Below are 21,213 nucleotides of genomic sequence, written 5' to 3'. Positions count from 1 at the left end.
CAGAATGCCCGATTTACGGCAGCTACATCGAATAAACCAGTGGGGGGTGGGAGACATTGCAGCAAAAACAGAGTTATGTAGGTGTAATCATTGGGCAAAAATGTACATCACTTTTCTCCTCCATAACCCATACTTTCCACTAGCCCCAGCCCAATTTTGCAACATAACCCAAAATGTTTTCTTTCTGGACCCTTTGCCTAATAAGTCCATTTTGATGCATAAAACATGGAATCTAGCCACTCCAAATTTTGAGGCGGGGTTTCTGTCACCCAGTTAGGACAGATTTCTCTTCTAGCCAATAGAATTGCATAAAACAACAAGTCTCTAGCAATTCCTACCACTCCTTCCATTTCTCCAGAAATGATCAATGAAAGGCTTACCTTTATTTGTACCCCCAAAATACCTGAAACTGTCCTTTCTACTTCATCACAAAACCTCCTGACTTCTGGGCATTGATGGAACATATGGGCACTCGTCGCCTTTTCAAGACCACACTTTGCGCATACCGTCGGTCTTCCCTTTCCCATCTTTGACAACTTCTCAGGTGTAATACATACCCTGTGGAGCGAAAAGAGGTGGTTTAAAAACAAAAGCAGGCTTGACAATGTGCGCATCGATACTTGCCACGTATATTATAAATCGCCCCTATGCAAGCATCTTCCCCACAAATCCTCTGCCAGGGTGAAGTCTCCATCCATGGTGTCTTGTAGTTCATAGTCCCAGAATGAGACTTCTTTCTTTGCTGGGGGTTTTCAAACAAGATGCTCTTCCGAGTCATTTCTAATACCCAAGGGCAGCTTCATACTCTGAACCGCTGAAGGCTTGTCTGAGATCAATAGGGGTGTCTGAGGTGGACGTGCCATGGTGGAGCCCTTCATCTGCAGACAGATTTCCCATTGGAGGACAAAGTCCTTGGTCTGATTTGTAAGACCAGGCCACCAGTAGTGATGCTTCAGTAGTGAAACTGTAGCAGTGACCCCTATGTGTGCTGACCCCTATGTGTGCTGACCCCAGATCCTCATGTGCAGCTAGTATTAAACCCAATCTATGATCAGTGTTTGGTATTACTCTATCCCCCACTCCTGGAATCTGAGCATACATAATGTTTTGTGCATCTAACTTGTAGGAGTACTTGAGTAGAAATCCTTTAAGCAGGTGGGTGTCGTTGCACGTGGCATTGATGGCTACCATGATGTCTCTGTCTTTTCTCGTACTTGAATGAGTGATTGCAGCAATGGCAGCAGTGTGAACTGTCACCTTAGTGGCCTCATTGGCCATGGAATTCCCTTGAATATGTAAGCCAACATGCTGATGATTCAATGTATGGATAACATGAGCCAGTGACAATTACTTTTTCAGCTTTGCCACCTGCTCCCAAAGCATCTTGCGCTTGATTGTGCAACCCTTAGAATCTTGAAATCCATTTTAGCCCCAGTAGTGAAGATATTCATTATAGGACTGGACACAGTAGTATGAATCACACACTATAAGTGTGGGGAATATGTGATCTATATTTTGTAATGCCATTATCATGACTTTAAGCTCTGCCAACTGCGCTGTACAGTCCCCTAGGGACTGTGTGTGTGTTTTTTCAGGACCGAACTTTCTATCATGCATGCACCCCTTTACAGTTGCACATGCCGTGGAATATTGGCGCCATGTCCCTACGCCAGGCTGAGCAGATCCATTGGCATAAATGATGTATTCATATCGATCTAGAGGCATTATTTCATTCGGCAGGGGATACTCTTGTTTGCACTGCAGAAATGCGTGTGTTTGTGTCAAGAATTCCTGTCATGCGAGGGGAGGAAAACTGTAACCAGCGTAAACGGACTACATCTCCCAGGATGCTTAGCGGTTGAGAGGTTATGTAAACAGGAGAGCTGTTACATAACTCAAGGAAAACACGCCCTTATGTAAACAGGAGAGCTGTTACATAACTCAAGGGAAAACACGCCCTTATGTAAACAGGAGAGCTGTTACATAACTCAAGGGAAAACACGCCCTTATGTAAACAGGAGAGCTGTTACATAACTCAAGGAAAACACGCCCTATAAAGGGAGGAACCGGGAGGTACAAGGCTGTCGGATATTGTGTTTACACCGACGTACCTGCTTCGTGAAGAGCAGTGTTCCGGAGTGGTGCTCCAGTAAGGCAAGAACGGAGGTAGGTCGAGTCGTTACTCCCTGGGCCGTGTCTTGCCCCATCGTCACCTGTGAAGGACCCGGAAGCTCTACCGGCCAACCATTGAGCTTCGCTTTTTGACTCGGCTGAGTCAAAGCGCAGTGGCGCTTTTGTTGGTTGGAGTCGTAACTCCCAGCCCGACCAGAGATACAGGGACTGCCAGCTGTAACGCACACCAGGAGGTGTTTGCCGCGTTACAGACTCGGAAGTCCACAGGATCGATCGAGCGGCTGCTCTCGGTTCAGTCTTCTTGCTTTTGATTGGGGTATCGGTGACGCATCACCAGGAGGTGACTCCGCGTCCCGGTGCAGTCTGAGGAAGAGGTTGAGCGGCTGCTCCCTTCAGGTAGAGACCCCGGCTGGGTGTTTCCCTGACTCCTCGATTCTCCCAAACACTCGTCGTGCCCCTCACAGCCTACCGATTGGCATTGTCGGCCATTTCATTTCTGCCCTCTGTTGGCATACGCCGGGATCGGCGTATATGCAGAGGACAGTTAGGACCATCCGTGCTGTGGGCTGGTAACGTACTTAGCCTGGAGGATTCCAGTGGCTATAACTTTTGTTTATTCGTTGTATTGTTTTTGCCTTCATTAAAATAACTAACCCTTCACAAGTGGTTGCGTCCTCATTATCGTGTCTGTTAAACGATCCTGAGACGTTCAGGGCGTTACAAAATATCCGACCGTAATAACACTAACTGTCTCCCGGTCGATAACAGACATGGCAACACTTGATGATGTGCTGGCTGCTTTAGCGACCGTGCAAGTTGAAGTGGCCTGTTGCTAAACAGACGGCGCTCTTCCATCACGGGCTGTGCGATGAGCTCAAAGACGCCGTGGCTCATATTGACCCTCAACCCAAGACATGTGAGGGCCTTATCAACCTGGTATTACGGCTGGAACATAGGCTGAGTGAAAGAAAAGGGGATCATGGGAGAAAAGGAAAATCCCTTCCATCCTATGTGACGGTGGGAAGTCCTGAAACTTCCACCGCATCCAAGGGAGAACCCATGGACATCGGCGCAATACGAGCGAGCCTCACAGCCACGGAGAAAGAGTCACGCCGTAAACAAGGATTGTGCCTATATTGTGGCAAAAAAGGCCACTACGTACGTGAATGCCCTGCCAAACCGAAGACGTCACGTTATCGGGCCAACCGGTCGGTAACAGCCGTGGTGGACATACCGGCGGAAAACTAGAGGACTCCCAGACCAAAGAAGGGGCATCTCGGAGTCACTCATCCATCCCTTCACTCTCCAACTCGGTCACTAAGGGACACCGACACCTGTTTCTCACGGTGCACGTGGGAGTGCATGTAAATGTAAATGTAAATGTACAGGAATTTATATAGCGCAAATCACCAAGCGGTCTCTAAGCGCTTGCTTAGGGAACCCGTCCTGGTATCCCCCTGTGAGATAACCCGGCAGGGCATCCGCAAGGTGAAAGCCAGGCATCCCACCGCGAGGGGCCGTTGTGGAGATTAAGCAAGCTATTGCCCAGAGTTGCAGAGTGTGAACCCATGAATTGAGTATGCACCGGAGCGAGAATTGTCGAGGCCATGGACATTTTGGACTCAAGACCCAGCCGAGCCGGGAATTGAACCCTGGTCCCAGGCTGACCTCTGCTTCCAGGTCTGCCTCCTCTAACCAGTGAGCCACACTTCTCCACTGCATGACCAGTGGATACCCGTTGTGGCCATGGTGGATTCAGGGGCCACTGGCATGTTTATGGACCACAACGAGGCATGCAGGCTAGGGCTAGTGCTTCTTCCCAAAGCTGTACCCGAAGACGTCTATGCTGTAGACGGAAGGCGATTGGTGACGGGGCCCATCGGGCAGCACACGGGGGTCCTTCCGATGAGATATGGGAGGAACCATTTGGAACAAATCGATTTTAACATCATCCGAGCGCCCCAATATGGCGTCATATTGGGATTGCCGTGGCTACAGAAACACAACCCCTCTGTGGATTGGCCAACACATCGCGTCGAAATGACGTCACCGTATTGCATCCTGCATTGTGGAAAAAGAACGGAATCCCTTGACGCAGATGAGAGCGGGAGTCAGACGGTGGCTACAGCGGCAGAAAAAGATGTGGCTCTCCCCCAGGCTTATCACAGTTTTGAGGATGTATTTGATGAGGTGAAGGCGGAAGTGCTACCACCACATAGACAGTTTGACTGCCAGATCGACCTGGTGCCAGGGGCCAGCGTTCCCAGCGGCAGGCTGTATGCCCTGACGGAGCCTGAAAACGTGCATCTCCGGGGGTACCTGGATAAACTCCTCAAGCTAGGATTCATCCGCCCGTCCAAGTCTCCGGCCGCCTCGCCACTCTTCTTCATCCCGAAAGCTAATGGGGAGCTGAGAGCCTGTGTGGACTTTAGGGCATTGAATGCGATAACCATAAAGAATCGGTACCCCTTGCCTCTCATCAGTGTACTGCTGGAACAGGTCAAGAAAGCTCGTATCTACACCAAGTTGGATTTGAAAGGGGCATACCATCTGGTGCGCATGAGGGACGGAGACGAGTGGAAGACCGCCTTTAAGACCAGGTTCGGCCTTTTTGAGTACCTCGTCATGCCGTTCGGTCTGTGCAACGCCCCGGCAGCCTTTCAGTACTTTTTGAATGAGGTCTTCAGAGAGGAGTTGGATATCTACGTGGTCGTATATATCGACGACATCCTCATCTACTCGTCCAGTGTGGAGGAGCACGTACACCACGTCAAAGCTGTGCTCCAAAAGCTGAGGGAAAACAAGCTGTTTTGTAAACTCAGCAAGTGTGACTTCCACGTCACGTCCGTGGAATTCCTCGGAGTGATGCTGAGTCCAGAGGGACAGGAGATGGCAGAACGAAAGATCAAGGCGGTGAAAGAATGGCCGGTGCCCCAAAGCGTGAAGGACGTCCAAAGTTTCATTGGCTTCGCCAACTTTTACAGGCGGTTTATAGATGGATTTTCAGGATTGGTGGCCCCAATCACACAGCTACTGAGGAAGTCCAAGGAGTTTGTCTGGTCCCCTGAAGCGAACACAGCCTTTGAGGCCCTGAAAAGCGCCTTTGGTAAGGCGCCGGTGTTGGCTCACCCCGATCCGGATCTCCCCTACGTGGTGGAAGCGGACGCTTCGGATGTGGCGCTGGGGGCTATCTTGTCCCAACGCAACCACGACACAGGGGTGCTTCATCCCGTTGCGTACATGTCCCGCAAACTCAACGACGCCGAACGCAACTACCATATTGCGGAGAAGGAGCTTCTCGCAATCAAGGACGCCTTCACGGAATGGAGGCATTGGTTGATGGGGGCAAGACATGTGGTATCGGTGTACACGGACCATCGGAATCTACAGTTCATGACGGCCACAAGACACCTTTCTCCCAGGCAGCTGCGGTGGATGATCTTCTTTGCGGGGTTCAACTTCCGCATCACATATCGGCCGGGGACGGAAAACCGGAAGGCGGACGCCCTGTCCCGTCAATCTGCAGTTAAGGAACCATTGCCTGCGACCGAGCGTTCCATCATTTCCCCGAGGATGGTATTGGGGGTTATCCAACCGGATACTTTCCTGAGGGGAATAAAGAGAGGGATCAGGTCATTCGCATGGCGGAGGTGGCTCCTCAGTCACAGAGAATGGCAGCTGAAGGACGGGATACCCCTGAAGGGCAGGTGCCTGTTGATACCCACGCCTAGGCTAAGGAAACAAGCATTCATCTGGTGCCATGACTCTCCATGCGCAGGTCATTTGGGCTTTGAAAAAACGGTGGCTAGCATGGGACGGCATTTCTGGTGGCCAACCATGAGAGTGGATGTCAGGAGGTGGGGACAGGAGTGTCCTACGTGTGCTACCATGAAGGCCGACCATGGCCGAACCCAAGGGCTCTTACATCCACTTCCGACCCCGGATAGACCATGGGATAGCATATCACTGGACTTCGTGGTGGGCCTACCGGTAGACCAGGGGATGACGGCAATACTGGTGGTGGTGGATTACTTGACGAAAATGGGGCACTTCATCCCCTGCAAGAGAGTCCCTACGGCCGGGGAATTGGCGTCACTACTCCTAAAGAATGTGGTACGACTGCATGGATTACCTGGGGTGATCGTGTCGGACCGGGGGTCGCAGTTTACTGCGCAATTCTGGAAGACTTGGTGCACTGCGCTGCATGTTAAGACCGCCCTGTCCACCAGCTACCACCCTCAAACGGACGGCCAAACCGAGCGCCTGAACCAAACGCTCAAACAGTATCTGCGATGTTTTGTGGACCAGGGCAGGGAAGAATGGGTCGACTTGCTATGGGTTGCAGAGATAGCCTATAACAACGCCACTCACAGCTCCACACAGTCATCTCCGTTCTATAGCAACTATGGCCAACATCCCAGGTTCTTGCCATTTCTACATCCGTTCAGAGAGGACAGGATTCCCGCCACAGCGGACAGGGTGGCACACATAAAAGACACGTTGATGCGCTCAAGGGCTGTCCTAATAGAGGCCAAGAGACGATACAAGGCTGCGGCCGACAGGAAGAGAAGGCCCGGGCCACTGTACCGCACTGGAGACTACGTCTGGATATCCACAAGAAACATGAGGTTTCGAAAGAACAGTGTGTTCCATCCCAAGTACATGGGCCCCTATCGCATTACCAAGTGTATGGGTCCCGTGAACGTGAAGGTGTGCTTGCCCCAGTCATTGCGGATACACCCTGTCTTTCATGTATCATTGCTCAAACCAGCACCCTCCAAGCCGTCTGGGACACCTAGGCCGGTATGCGTGGAGTCGGAGGTGGAGTATGAAGTGTCGGGCATACGGGCGTCCAAATGGCGCAGGGGGAAGCTGTGGTACCTGGTTGCGTGGAAAGGCTATGGCCCGGAGGAGCAATCATGGGAACCGGCTGAAGGGGTTCATGCTCCGCGCTTGGTCTCCTTGTTCCATCGGCGTTTTCCTGCCAGCGCTGGACCCGTGGTGAGCCGCTGAGAGGGAGGATGTACTGTCAAGAATTCCTGTCATGCGAGGGGAGGAAAACGGTAACCAGCGTAAACGGACTACATCTCCCAGGATGCTTAGCGGTTGAGAGGTTATGTAAACAGGAGAGCTGTTACATAACTCAAGGAAAACACGCCCTTATGTAAACAGGAGAGCTGTTACATAACTCAAGGGAAAACACGCCCTTATGTAAACAGGAGAGCTGTTACATAACTCAAGGGAAAACACGCCCTTATGTAAACAGGAGAGCTGTTACATAACTCAAGGAAAACACGCCCTATAAAGGGAGGAACCAGGAGGTACAAGGCTGTCGGATATTGTGTTTACACCGACGTACCTGCTTCGTGAAGAGCAGTGTTCCGGAGTGGTGCTCCAGTAAGGCAAGAACGGAGGTAGGTCGAGTCGTTACTCCCTGGGCCGTGTCTTGCCCCATCGTCACCTGTGAAGGACCCGGAAGCTCTACCGGCCAACCATTGAGCTTCGCTTTTTGACTCGGCTGAGTCAAAGCGCAGTGGCGCTTTTGTTGGTTGGAGTCGTAACTCCCAGCCCGACCAGAGATACAGGGACTGCCAGCTGTAACGCACACCAGGAGGTGTTTGCCGCGTTACAGACTCGGAAGTCCACAGGATCGATCGAGCGGCTGCTCTCGGTTCAGTCTTCTTGCTTTTGATTGGGGTATCGGTGACGCATCACCAGGAGGTGACTCCGCGTCCCGGTGCAGTCTGAGGAAGAGGTTGAGCGGCTGCTCCCTTCAGGTAGAGACCCCGGCTGGGTGTTTCCCTGACTCCTCGATTCTCCCAAACACTCGTCGTGCCCCTCACAGCCTACCGATTGGCATTGTCGGCCATTTCATTTCTGCCCTCTGTTGGCATACGCCGGGATCGGCGTATATGCAGAGGACAGTTAGGACCATCCGTGCTGTGGGCTGGTAACGTACTTAGCCTGGAGGATTCCAGTGGCTATAACTTTTGTTTATTCGTTGTATTGTTTTTGCCTTCATTAAAATAACTAACCCTTCACAAGTGGTTGCGTCCTCATTATCGTGTCTGTTAAACGATCCTGAGACGTTCAGGGCGTTACAGTTTGTAGTGCAGAATCTAATCTGTAATCTACATCTGTTGCAGTGAGAGAGTTAGCCCTATGAATCCATCCTAGATGCAAGACTTCAGCATTTGTAGGAGGACATAATCACGCTATATACGGACGATATCTTACTCAATATGGCATCACCTAGCACTTCGAAATAATAGGGTCCTCCAAATCTTTACCAATTTCCGTCGGTACTTGGAATTCACTATAAACTGGTCCAAATCTGTGCTATACATCCTGCGTGGCCCCCAATCCAAACTTCCCCCGGGATGTACTGTAACAATAGCAGAAGAAACCTTCCGATATTTGGGAATCAATGTTTCCCATGACCCCGTTCAGTTTCATACCCTAAACCTGCTAACCCCCTTGAGAAGGTTACAGAAAGATGGTCACTGGAGAACACTTTCTCTGTCCTTACTACGTCGAGCCGCTCTCTTTAAGATGATGGCATTACCAAGTTTCCTATATGTCCTACAAAACGCTCCCTATACGGTCCCAGATGTTTACTTTGTCAAGATAGAAGCGGAAATCCGTACGTTGCTTTGGGACGGGAAGCTCCCACGAATAGCCACTAACAAACTGGTCAAGGGGTGGTCTGATGGTGGTATAGCACTTCCAGATATCCACATGTATTACTGGGCCAGTCAGCTTGGCGTAATTAATCAATGGATCTATGGCTCTCAATATGACCCAGCCTATCACATGGATAGAATGCTCATGAGCCCTAGAGGCCACAATCAGGCACTGTATACCAACCCACTGAAACAAATACTCACCGGCCCTACAGACCAAACGGTGGCACTATGGCACAAGCTCACTAGGAAATTGGGGTGGCATCAGAAGATAACTTAATCCACACCACTATGGGATGCGGAGTGTCTCTGGGTTTGAGCTGCTGCCTCGGGTTTGATAAATGGGACATAATCTGCATTTCGAGGGTTGGGGACCTGTGGTTAAAGGGCAACGTGAACCCTTTTGCCAAATTGCAAGAGGAATTCGAGATGGTTTACTCCGAGACATTCAGATACCTCTAGATCAGTCATGCCCTAAAATCAGCCATCCCGCAGGGTACGGTCCTTCCAGAGGCAACACCATTGAAGGGTAGACTCCGAAACAACCGTGTAGATTCTAAGCAGATCTCCCTGACGTATAAGAAACTACTTAACAATATTCCAGAACCTCCTCTGACCCTGCCGTAGAAAATTAAAAGACACGCAGACCCCGGTTGTAATAGACAATGTAGACAGGAAGGAACTTTCTATCACATAAGATGGGACTGCCCCGTTATCCAGGTATATTGGCAGGTTGTGGCGAGCCTGCTACAGACGATCTGTGGGACAGAACTCCAACACACACCACAACTATGTCTTTTGAATATATGGAGACACACAGACCTTAGTAGGAAGCAACAAATTTGGGTAACATTGGACTTTGCTATCGCAAGACAAACATAGCACGGAAAAGGGGAAAAGGGGACTCACCCACTCTGGCTGAATGGGAGAGGGATATGGATTGGTCAATGATTGTGGAAAAACACATTTATGAACAAAGAGGTTGCCCTAAAAAATGGACACAGATATGGAAAGGTTGGATCACGCACAGGGGCCAAATCTGTACCCTGGTTGGGCCCAGGTGTGGGATGTTCGGCAGGGTTTTGGAGGGGGGGGGGGGCAGAGAGTCGAGGATAAATGTTCCAATACAGTGACTGTGAGAGCCTTGCCGCTACTGTGTGTGTACAAAACCAATGTAATGCTATGCCGTTGTCTTTTTTTGCTAACATGTGATTGCTATTCACCGATAAAAAGAGATTTAAAAAAATACTTCAGCTTTTGGAATGCTTGCTTTAATAATGGCTTCTAAGGTCGATACTGGGGTAGCGACAATTATTCTCTTACCCTGAGCCTGTGCTCTCTCTCTACAGCAGTTTGTACCACCATGAGGATTTTCTCAGTAGATGCAAAACGCATTTCAGTGTTGGTGTACAAATGTGATTTGTATTCAGTGGGTACTGTATCACCTTCTTTGAAAATGATATGTGTTCACCAAGTTAGTTGTGTTTACATGTGTGTGCAAATGTTTGCAAACTATCATATCCGCTTGTACGGAACATAAAATGTTTGTATGTTCCTGTGTCCAATGGTTGTTTGAAAAATCAGGTCTGATTAAATTGTAGAACGGTTTTACTCGATCTGCGTAATCCAAAATGTATGTTCTGCCAAAATTTAGGAATCTCAAAATGGATTGTAATCTTTTCAGAGTCGTTGGAGCAGTGCGCATTTTTAAAAATATGCGCTGTCAGGCTTTTGCCTTCCCCTGACAACTCATATCCCAGAAATAGGACATTGAGGTTGGTAATTTTTCATTTCTTCAAATTACATTTGTAATCCTGGGGCCGAATTACAGATGTGGCGCATTTCTCTTCATTAAAAGTTGCACCCAGTGCAATGAAGCGAAATGCACCGTATTACCATGGATGCGCTGCCCCCAGGGCAGCTGCAAACTGGCAGCGCATTCATGTGAAAACTGGAGCAGCCACTGTGTTTTCATAGTGCAGGCAGCAACCCGCCTGCACATTTAAAAGTGATGTCTGGGGATTCCATAGGACCCCTGTGCCCCCTCCAGAGATCCAGAGAGCTGTTTTCAGGGAGGGCACTGACAGTGCACCTCCTGGGAGCTTTTTTGCCTCTGCGCCTGTAATATGGCGTGAGCGCAGCGGCAAAGGGATTCCCTCATTTGCATGGGGCACAACCCCATGCAAATGAGGAAATAGCCCCTGAAGATAGGGCCGGCTCTTTATGCGCACCAGCGCTATCGGTATTACAGATGGGGCCATACAAGCGTCTGCGGCCCCTTCTGTAAACTCAAAGTGCCCCTGGGGTGCGAAACGCGTGTGCAAATGCCTGTTGTGCCCCCGAGGTACTTACTTCAATACGGTCCAGTTGAGAAAACCCAAGGATTATGTGGTTCACTTTAGCCAAGTGTTCCATTAATTTATCGTCCACCAGATAGATGTCATCTACATAGGACAATGCCTCCTCATCAAAATTTTGAAGTAACTCTATTACTCTGGCTGAAAATAACCCTGGGCTGTTCTTATACCCTAGAGGTAAATGGCAAAATTTACAGTGGGAACCTAGCGCTGAAAATGCTGTCAAATATCTGCTTTCAGGCGCTATAATCTGGCAGAAAAATCCATTTGAGATATCTAGTGTTGTTTTCCAATTCTTCCGCACAATGTTATTCATTAGTGCGGCACGGTGCATTTTGTACTGCAAATGTGCGTGTGGAAGTGTTCAAATGTCCGTAGTCATAGACTAGACAGTATGAATTATCCTGTTTCGTTACACAACACAAGGGATTATTCATTGTTTGGGTGCAATTTTCTATTACATCCTGGTATTCAAGTTGTTGTTCTAGATTTCCGTAACTTGTTTGTTAGCTTCATGTTTTATTGGTACTGGCTGTGGGGTTGAGGAGTTGATTTTAATGGGATCTCCTGATGAGGTGACTCATCTTCCAACCCAACATGATTTCAGTAAAGTGATGTAGCTAGTGCTAACGTCCACTCCTGCGCATATGAAAGTTTTACTGATTCTGGGACGAGGTCAGAGAAAGTAGGTAATATTCCAGTTTCTCCCAGTGGGCTCTCCATTATGAACTCCGGTGGCCAATTCTTTTCAGCCAAAAGAATGTTGTAACCGTATGTCAAGTTCTCCCAAAAGAGAGCATTTGATGTTTCTGCGTATGTCCCCTCCACTTTAAGCATTATTTTGTATAAATGACTTGGGACACTATCCCTCATATCGGGTGTTTCCACTATGATGTGCTCATTCATCACTACTACCACCAGATAATCCATCAGGTTCCGACGAGCTTTTGTGACTTCTGCGTGCTGTTCAGCATCATCACTGCCTATTCCCCGTTCCGAAGCAGAGTCCTAAAAGTCTGAGCATGTCTTATTTGAATCCCTGCTACCTTCTTTTTTTTTAATTGAGGTTTTGAGTCTTTTGTATGTCCTCTTTAAGGATGTAATCTGAAGTGCAATGCGTTTCCCTTTTCTGCTTCATGTGCTCTTCTGATCTGTACTCGGACCGTCCCCCTCTCTCCTAACGTGTATCGGTCGAATTCTGAAAGGAACGAGAGGAATGTGTATCAGTATCCTGATACCTGTCAGGCTTTCTAATATGATCGCATTTTTTTAAATTATATTTTTTGTCAGTGGTTTCCTGCTGAGGAGTGCAATCCTGTGGTTGTGTTTTATTTTGTTTATTATTTTTTTGTTTGTCTCCTTTCTTTTTGGAAGAATCGGGTGCTTGCTTAGAGTTACCCTTCTCAGAACCACTCTTAACCTGTGGTTTTCCAGATCTGGCTCCCAGATTATCTCTTCCTAGCGTAACATAGGTTTCTTCTATAATTCTAGGCAATTCCCGCTCCTGCTGTGCAGGAGTGAACTACTTCAGGCATTGATGTATCGCCAATGCTGCTGCTTCCCCTTTTATGTTACTTAACATAATGACTGATACCGCCACAGAATTGCCCATCAATTTCCTGCCCAAATCCAGGACAGGTCCTGCCCCGTACTCATTCTGTACTTGTTTCAGTGCCTCAGGTAAAACTGCTATCGAAGGGGTACCATGAGTTCTGGGGTAGACTGAACCCCAAGTGGCACAATCTTCCACTGAGGGAGCCATTACCATTGGCAAGCAAATGTCTAATATTCTCTGTTTGTCCTGCGGTCCCGTATGAGAAAAAAATGCTTTAAGTTGACTTGTTTTCTATGCTATCCTGAATGGAATTTGCTCCCGACTGGTGGAAACCTTTCCCGTAACGGCATTCAGTGTTTGAGGGCTGATATCCATAGCAGCCAATTGTGGTTGTGCAGCCTGAGCCATCCGCGCAGGGTAAACTGTTAGTGTTCTAATATTGTACTGCGTGAGGTTTCTGTACATTTTTACCAGACCCTTGTATAGTTTTGTTATTTCTGCTGCATTTAAGTTATTCATATTAGGATGTGGTGTATAAGCAGCTATGACAGGCAGGCCAAGTCGCTCCTACTTTACTGAGCGGACCGAGCCTCACATTTTCTACGGTATGAAGGAGGGCGCCTTTAAACCAATTGATATGTTCTTGGTAATGTTAACAGAATTTCTTTTTCCATGTATGGAAAATATTCCTCTGGTGGTTCATCTTCATTGTATGTGTGAAACAATTTTGTGCAAGCATCCGCAGGTGGGAATTTAACCCAAGAGTAGAATACCTCTGTTCTGAATGCTTCATGTGCCTCGCCCACGAAGGTAACATCAACACCCGTTGCCGGGAGGCCGTAATGTAATAATTTCAGAGTAACTGCATGTCTGCAATTTTCTGTAATATTTAATCTAACTTTTTGTACTTCATCCTCTCCACCAGCTTCTACATTTACGGACACAGAATTGAAGATAGTGGAATTTTAGTATATGCATTTATGTAGATAGGGTTAGCACCTAGCTTTTTATCCTACAAGCTTGAATAACCTACAGCCAATACATAGGGTATACCTACTCAGCTGAAGCGGATTTTCCCTTCCCACCACATACCTCTCCAGTTTGATGAAGTCTCAGCATGCAGGGACCCTCGGTGTCGGCTGAAGTGCCTCCTCCGATAATCTATCGGGATGCTCATTATTTATAATAGAAAGCAGCCTTGCGATGTACATTGTAGATTAGCGTTGTTATGGATATGTAGATAGCTCTCGGGCCCTGTGGCTGAAGATAGAATGACACTTGTACATAGTGCGTAAAGAGGACTTTTACATGATGGTCGAGGCATCGTGATAATGTTGTGCAAAGTTAGATGTGTAAACAAAGTAGTTTCAGAGAAACGAATCCGATATTGTCGTGTATGCAAATATGTGCAAAAATTCATGGCAGAAATGTTATTATGAAAAAGAGGACTTTGTAAGAAATGAGCAGCTTCGCTACATGGGCCTAACCCGGGAACATAAGAGTTTGCCCATGACATTCTGATGTAGAACTCAATAAGGTTGTCCTTGATATTCTGCTGTACAACTCAGTGGTCATATTGTCTTACACTGTATCTGGGTTTAACCCGCACCCACTCCCTTGAGCTAAGCATTGACTGCTCATCTGTGCCACCATGACTGCTCGTCCATGCCACCACGACTGTTCATCTGCGCCACCACGACTGTTCGTCTGGGCCACCACGACTGCTCGTCTGCACCCCACAACTGCTTGTCTGCGCCCCACGACTGCTCATCAGCGCCACCACGACTGCTTGTCTGCACCACCATAACTGCTCTGCTGTGCCGCCATGACTGCTTGTCTGCGCCACCACGACTGCTGGACTGCACCACCACGACTGTTTATCTGCGCCACCACGACTGTTTATCTGCGCCACCACGACTGCTCGTCCGTGCCACCATGACTGCTTGTCCGTTCCACCATGACTGCTCATCTGAGCCACCACGACTGCTCATCCGCGCCACCAGGACTGCTCGTCTGTGCCACCACGACTGCTTGTCCGTGCCACCACGACTGCTCGTCCTTGCTACCATGACTGCTTGTCCGTTCCTACCATGACTGCTCGTCCGTGCCACCAGGACTGCTCGTCCGTGCCACCAGGACTGCTCGTACGTGCCACCACGACTGCTCATACGTGCCACCATGACTGCTGGTCTGTGCCACCATGACTGCTGGTCTGCGCCACCACGATTGCTCATCCGCGCCACCACGACTGCTCGTCTGCGCCACCACGACTGCTCCTCTGCGCCACCACGACTGCTTGTCTGCGCCACCACGACTGCTCGTTTGCGCCGCCACCATGAATGCTCGTCTGCCCTACCACTATGACTGCTTGTCAACATCACCATGACTGCTCATCCCCGCCACCATGACTGCTTGTCTGCGCCACACATTGGACCATTAAAGCACATTGGGACGATGCATGGTTGGGAAAGTGAAGTAGGAGGGATTCATAGCGTAGTTCTTTCAGCAGGATCAGAGCAGATGCAAGAGATAGACACCACCACTGAAGTCGCCAATTTGTCAGGGAAACCATGTTGATTTCCTCAAAACCGGCGTCCGTACTAGGCCTGTGCTAAGATTTCGTTCCGCTCGCGGAAATTGCAATAATTTGACATTTTCGCGTTCCGCGGAGAGCGCGAAAATGTCAAAATTTCCGCAATCCGCATTTTACCGGAAATTTTTTGCTTGCTCGCGCTGTAAAATAGTACAGCGTGCGCGCGATCGCCTTACCTGAATCTCCGCGTTCGCTGACAAGTTTTCCCGATCCGGTCACGTTCTCCACGAGATGTTGGATTGTTGGTAGCCATTTGCGCTGTCTCGCAACAGTTCGCGCCCGCAGTAACGTCATTCGTTGCGTGATCACGTCTTTCACGTCTTTCTTCTCGCGATCATGCACTGCGAGACAAGTGAAAACAAGATGGCCGCGCCCGCGAGCAACCGCATGGGTAAGTTGGCGAGCCGCGACCACGCAGAAAATACCGCGAACGGGCGGGAAAAAAACTTCCGCATCTTCGCGATATTTCCGTGTGTTTGCAGAGATTTTTAACATTTTCGCGATAATTTGCGAAAGTGAATTTTGCAAATTCCGCCCACGCCTAGTCCGTACCCAAAAAAAAGCAAAACAATTAGGAAAAAGGCGTGCAAATTATTCCACTTAAGTCAGAAACATGCTAAAAATCCTTCCCCTAGCAATTGGCACACTCTATCTAGAATCTATTAACACTACAGCTCTGCCCTCACCTTTCGAAAGCCCCTCTGGACCCCTTCAAACATCAGTCCTTCAATGAGTGGTCTTCTTCAGGCCAATCCAGGTGAGCTCACACATGATGCTCTGCCTCGCCATCTGAGTCCTGCATCAAATTCACATCTTGATGCTCAATAATCCAGCGAGATGAGCCAGAGCACACAGAGTATGCGGAGGGCAGCCGAGAGTGGCGCACTAGTAACCAGACTCAGAGCACACAGAGTATGAAGAGAGCAGCCGAAAGAGGCGCACTAGTAACCAGACTCAGAGCACACAGAGTATGCGGAGGGCAGCCGTGAGTGGCGCACTAGTAACCAGACTCAGAGCACACAAAGTATGTGGACGGCAGCCGAGAGAGGCGCACTAGTAACCAGACTCAGAGCACACAGAGTATGTGGACGGCAGTTGAGAGAGGCGCACTAGTAACCAGACTCAGAGCACACAGAGTATGCGGAGGGCAGCCGTGAGTGGCGCACTAGTAACCAGACTCAGAGCACACAGAGTACGCGGAGGGCAGCCGAGAGAGGCGCACTAGTAACCAGACTCAGAGCACACAGAGTATGTGGACGGCAGCCGAGAGAGGCGCACTAGTAACCAGACTCAGAGCACACAGACTATGAAAAGAGCAGCCTAAAGAGGCGCAGTAGTAACCAGACTCAGAGCAAACATAGTATGCGGAGGGAAGCCGAGAGTGGCGCACTAGTAACCAGACTCAGAGCACACAGAGTACGCGGAGGGCAGCCGTGAGTGGCTCACTAGTAACCAGACTCAGAGCACACAGAGTATGTGGACGGCAGCCGAGAGTGGCGCACTAGTAACCAGACTCAGACCACACAGAGTATGTGGACGGCAGCCGAGAGAGGCGCACTAGTAACCAGACTCAGAGTACGCGAAGGGCAGCCGAGAGTGGCGCACTAGTAACCAGACTCAGAGCACACAGAGTACGCGGAGGGCAGCCGAGAGAGGCGCACTAGTAACCAGACTCAGAGCACACAGAGTATGAAAAGAGCAGCCTAAAGAGGCGCAGTAGTAACCAGACTCAGAGCAAACATAGTATGCGGAGGGCAGCCGTGAGTGGCGCACTAGTAACCAGACTCAGAGCACACAGAGTATGAAAAGGGCAGCCTAAAGAGGCGCACTAGTAACCAGACTCAGAGCACATATAGTATGCGGACGGCAGCCGAGAGAGGCGCACTAGTAACCAGACTCAGAGCACACAGAGTATGTGGAGGGCAGCCGTGAGTGGCGCACTAGTAACCAGACTCAGAGTACGAGAAGGGCAGCTGAGAGAGGCGCACTAGTAACCAGACTCAGAGCACACAGAGTATGCGGAGGGCAGCCGTGAGTGGCGCACTAGTAACCAGACTCAGAGTACGAGAAGGGCAGCTGAGAGAGGCGCACTAGTAACCAGACTCAGAGCACACAGAGTATGCGGAGGGCAGCCGAGAGAGGGGCACTAGTAACCAGACTCAGAGCACACAGAGTACGAGAAGGGCAGCCGAGAGAGGCGCACGAGTAACCAGTCCCAGAGCACACAGAGTACGAGGAGGGCAGCCGAGAGAGGCACACTACTAACCGTGAATGTTGTACATTGCTCTTTTGCAGCGGGGTGACCCAGATTATTCCAAGGAGACCACAGGAAGGGAAAGGAAGACGGATTTAAAGAGAGGTAGTTCAGATGAGAAGGTCTTTTCCTTGAGCCCAGCGATGGAGACGACAAAACGGGTAAAGTCATTTAATACTATTCCCTTCTTTAATTTTTAAGGCCTTTTAGACTGCTGGCCTGTAAACCCAAATAGACGTCACAGCTCTAGGGTGCCACTGTGTCTGGGCACCTACTATTAAAAAGTGTGAACTTCTCAGTTAGATTCACAGTCAAGGGACGAGGGCCTCCCTGGCGTATCTGTCTCTGCATAGGGGCCAGAGCCATCCTCTTGCATGTGTAAAGCCGTTTCTGATGGAGCCAGGCTGAGCGGGTGAGGATTTCCCTTCAGTGCAGACTGACACACATCAGACCTGCTCATGGTGGTCTTCATGCCTTCTTAGTGGGAATCCAGTGTGGTCCTAGAGTGAGTTTATAAGTATGGGCCTAAAAATGTACTGTGCCAGCCCTTATATTATGGGACTTGAAATACTTTGATGATTAAGAATGTAGCAGGAGATGTGGTTCAAATACTTTTTCTTTTCAAGGAGGTTTCCTTAGGGAACGGTGCCTGAGTTCAAACTGCATTTTTTAAGTGATCCTATAAATTTGCAAAGTGATTCTAACAGGGAACCAATTTGTTTTGCAAAAAAGGTTTTTGAACTCCGGAAATAAGGGGCGCATGAGCAATCCCCTTCACAAGTTATGCATTGACCACTCACGACCCTCTCTGTAAGAGAAGCAAACAACAACACATCACATAAGGAAGTTCCCCAATGTGAGCAGACGTGCAGTGCACATGAAAATGAAGCTGAGGCCACAGTACAACACATAAACAGCATGATTTAACTCACAGAAACAGCTTATGGAATATTCTGCACACAGGTAGTAGGGCAAAGAGTTCACTCTTTATTTTGCCCAAAAGATTTTGGTGCTGGATACCATCTTAGATCCAGAATTCCGGTCCTCGGGTATCCCGGCACCAAACTCTGCCAAACTCATAATGAGGGCCATTGTGGGATTAACTGCATCAGCAGGCAATCAGCAGGCCACCGGCAGGCAATCAGCAGGCCACCGGCAAGCAATCAGAAGGTCACCAACAGGCAATCAGCAGGCCACCGGCAGGCAATCAGCAGGCCACCGGCTGGCAATCAGCAGGCCACCGGCTGGCAATCAGCAGGCCACCGGCTGGCAATCAGCAGGCCACCGGCAGGCAATCAGAAGGCCACCGGCAGGCAATCAGCAGGCCACCGGCAGGCAATCAGCAGGCCACCAACAGGCAATCAGCAGGCCACCGGCAGGCAATCAGCAGGCCACTGGCAGGCAATCAGCAGGCCACCGGCAGGCAATCAGAAGGTCACCAACAGGCAATCAGAAGATCACCAACCGGTAATCAGCAGGCCACCGGCAGGCAATCAGCAGGCCACCGGCAGGCAATTAGAAGGTCACCAACAGGCAATCGCAAGGCAATCAGCAGGCCACCGGCAGGTAATCAGCAGGCCACTGGCCGACAGTCAGCAGCCACCGGCAGGCAATCAGCAGGCCACCGGCAGGCAATCAGCAGGCCACCGGCAGGCAATCAGCAGGCAGTCAGCAGGCCACCGGCAGGCAGTCAGCAGGCCACCGGCAGGCAATCAGCAGGCCTCAAGCTGCTTCTTCGTACACATTTCTTGCTTCTGGTTGATTACGGGACCAACAAATGTAGGTTAATGAGCCAACTGCTTGAAGGGATCATCCCTCTCAGGGGACTCATGCAACACCATCTGCTGTCAGCTACTTCCCTACCAATGTTTCTGCTGGTGGAGGAACGTGGGTGCCCAGATTGTAGCCTACTCTTCCAGAGCCAGGATACCCTCCCGGGTGATAATGCGGTTTACAGACTCACATAACGGAGCAGCACATACATGGCCAGGTTCAAACCCCCCCATGAAGAGCTCAGGTTCAAATCCCCAATAAAGAGCTCAGGTTCAAGCCCCCCAATGAAGAGCTCAGGTTCAAGCCCCCCCATGAAGAGCTCAGGTTCAAGCCCCCCCATGAAGAGCTCGGTTTCAAGCCCCCCAATAAAGAGCTCAGGTTCAAGCCCCCCCATGAAGAGCTCAGGTTCAAGCCCCCCAATGAAGAGCTCAGGTTCAAGCCCCCCCCCATGAAGAGCTCAGGTATAAGCCACCCATGAAGAGCTCAGGTTCAAACCCCCATGAAGAGCTCAGGTTCAAGCCCCCAATGAAGAGCTCAGGTTCAAGCCCCTCCCCATGAAGAGCTCAGGGTCAAGCCCCCCAATGAAGAGCTCGGTTTCAAGCCTCCCCATGAAGAGCTCAGGTACAAGCCACCCATGAAGAGCTCAGGTTCAAACCCCCATGAAGAGCTCAGGTTCAAGCCCCCAATGAAGAGCTCAGGTTAAAGCCCTTCCCCTGAAGAGCTCAGGTTCAAGCCTTCCCCATGAAGAGCTCAGGTTCAAGCCCCCCAATGAAAAGCTCAGGTTCAAGCCCCCCCTAAAGAGCTCAGGTTCAAGCCCCCCAATAAAGAGCTCAGTTTCAAGTCCCCCCTGAAGCGCTCAGGTTCAAGCCCATCATGAAGAGCTCAGGTTCAAGCCCCCCAATGACGAGCTGAGGTTCAAGCCCCCCCATGAAGAGCTCAGGTTCAAGACCCCCTCATGAAGAGCTCAGGTTCAAGCCCCCCCTAAAGAGCTCCAGTCCAAGCCCCCCCATAGAAGAGCTCAGGTTCAAGCCCCCCCATAGAAGAGCTCAGGTTCAAGCCCCCCACATGAAGAGCTCAGGTTCAAACCCCCCAATGAAGAGTTGAGGTTCAAGCCCCCCAATGAAGAGCTCAGGTTTAAGCCCCCCCATGAAGAGCTCAGGTTCAACCCCCCCATGGAGAACTCGGGTTCAAGCCTCCCCATTAAGAGCTAAGGTTCAAGCCCCCTGCATGAGGAGATCAGGTACAGGCCCCCAATGAAGAGCCCAGGTTCAAGCCCCCCCCATAAAGAGCTCAGGTTCAAGCCCCCCAATGAAGAGCTCAGGTTCAAGCCCCCCAATGAAGAGCTCAGGTTCAAGCCCCCCCATGAAGAGCTCAGGTTCAAGCCCCCATGAAGAGCTCAGGTTCAACCCCCCATAGAGAACTCAGGTTCCAACCCCCCCATGAAGAGCTCAGGTTCAAGCCCCCCCCCCGAAGAGCTCAGGTTCAAGCCCCCCCCATGAGGAGCTCAGGTACAAGCACCCCATGAAGAGCTCAGGTTCAAGCCCCCCCATAAATAGCTCAGGTTGAAGCCCCCCCAATGAAGAGCTCAGGTTCAAGCCCCCCTGAAGAGCTCGGGTTCAAGCCCCCCAAAGAAGAGCTCAGGTTCAACCCCCCCCATAAAGAGCTCAGGTTCAAGCCCCCTAATGAAGAGCTCAGGTTCAACCCCCCCCCCATAAAGAGCTCAGGTTCAAGCCCCCCAATGAAGAGCTCAGGCTCAAGCCCCCCAATGAAGAGCTCAGGTTCAAGCCCCCCATAAGGAGCTCAGGTTCAAGCCCCCCCATGAAGAGCTCAGGTTCAAACCCCCCCATAAAGAGCTCAGGTTCAAG

The 21,213-nt window shown here is 50.1% G+C and overlaps 1 protein-coding gene across 1 annotated transcript in view; it reads left to right on the top strand.

The window, feature by feature from the left end:
• LOC146783117 (uncharacterized) overlaps positions 1–21,213 on the top strand; it is a 384,584-nt gene that overhangs the window by 131,009 nt on the left and 232,362 nt on the right. The window contains exon 6 of the mRNA XM_085638236.1: positions 17,617–17,736. Coding sequence (XP_085494362.1) covers positions 17,617–17,736 — 120 coding nt within the window. The remainder of the gene's footprint in view (positions 1–17,616; positions 17,737–21,213) is intronic.

The sequence above is a fragment of the Triturus cristatus genome, chromosome 12 (genome assembly GCF_964204655.1).
Source record: "Triturus cristatus chromosome 12, aTriCri1.1, whole genome shotgun sequence".
Lineage (NCBI taxonomy): Eukaryota > Metazoa > Chordata > Amphibia > Caudata > Salamandridae > Triturus > Triturus cristatus.
Note: the sequence above shows the minus strand (reverse complement) of the source record. Positions and strands in the feature narration are given on the sequence as shown.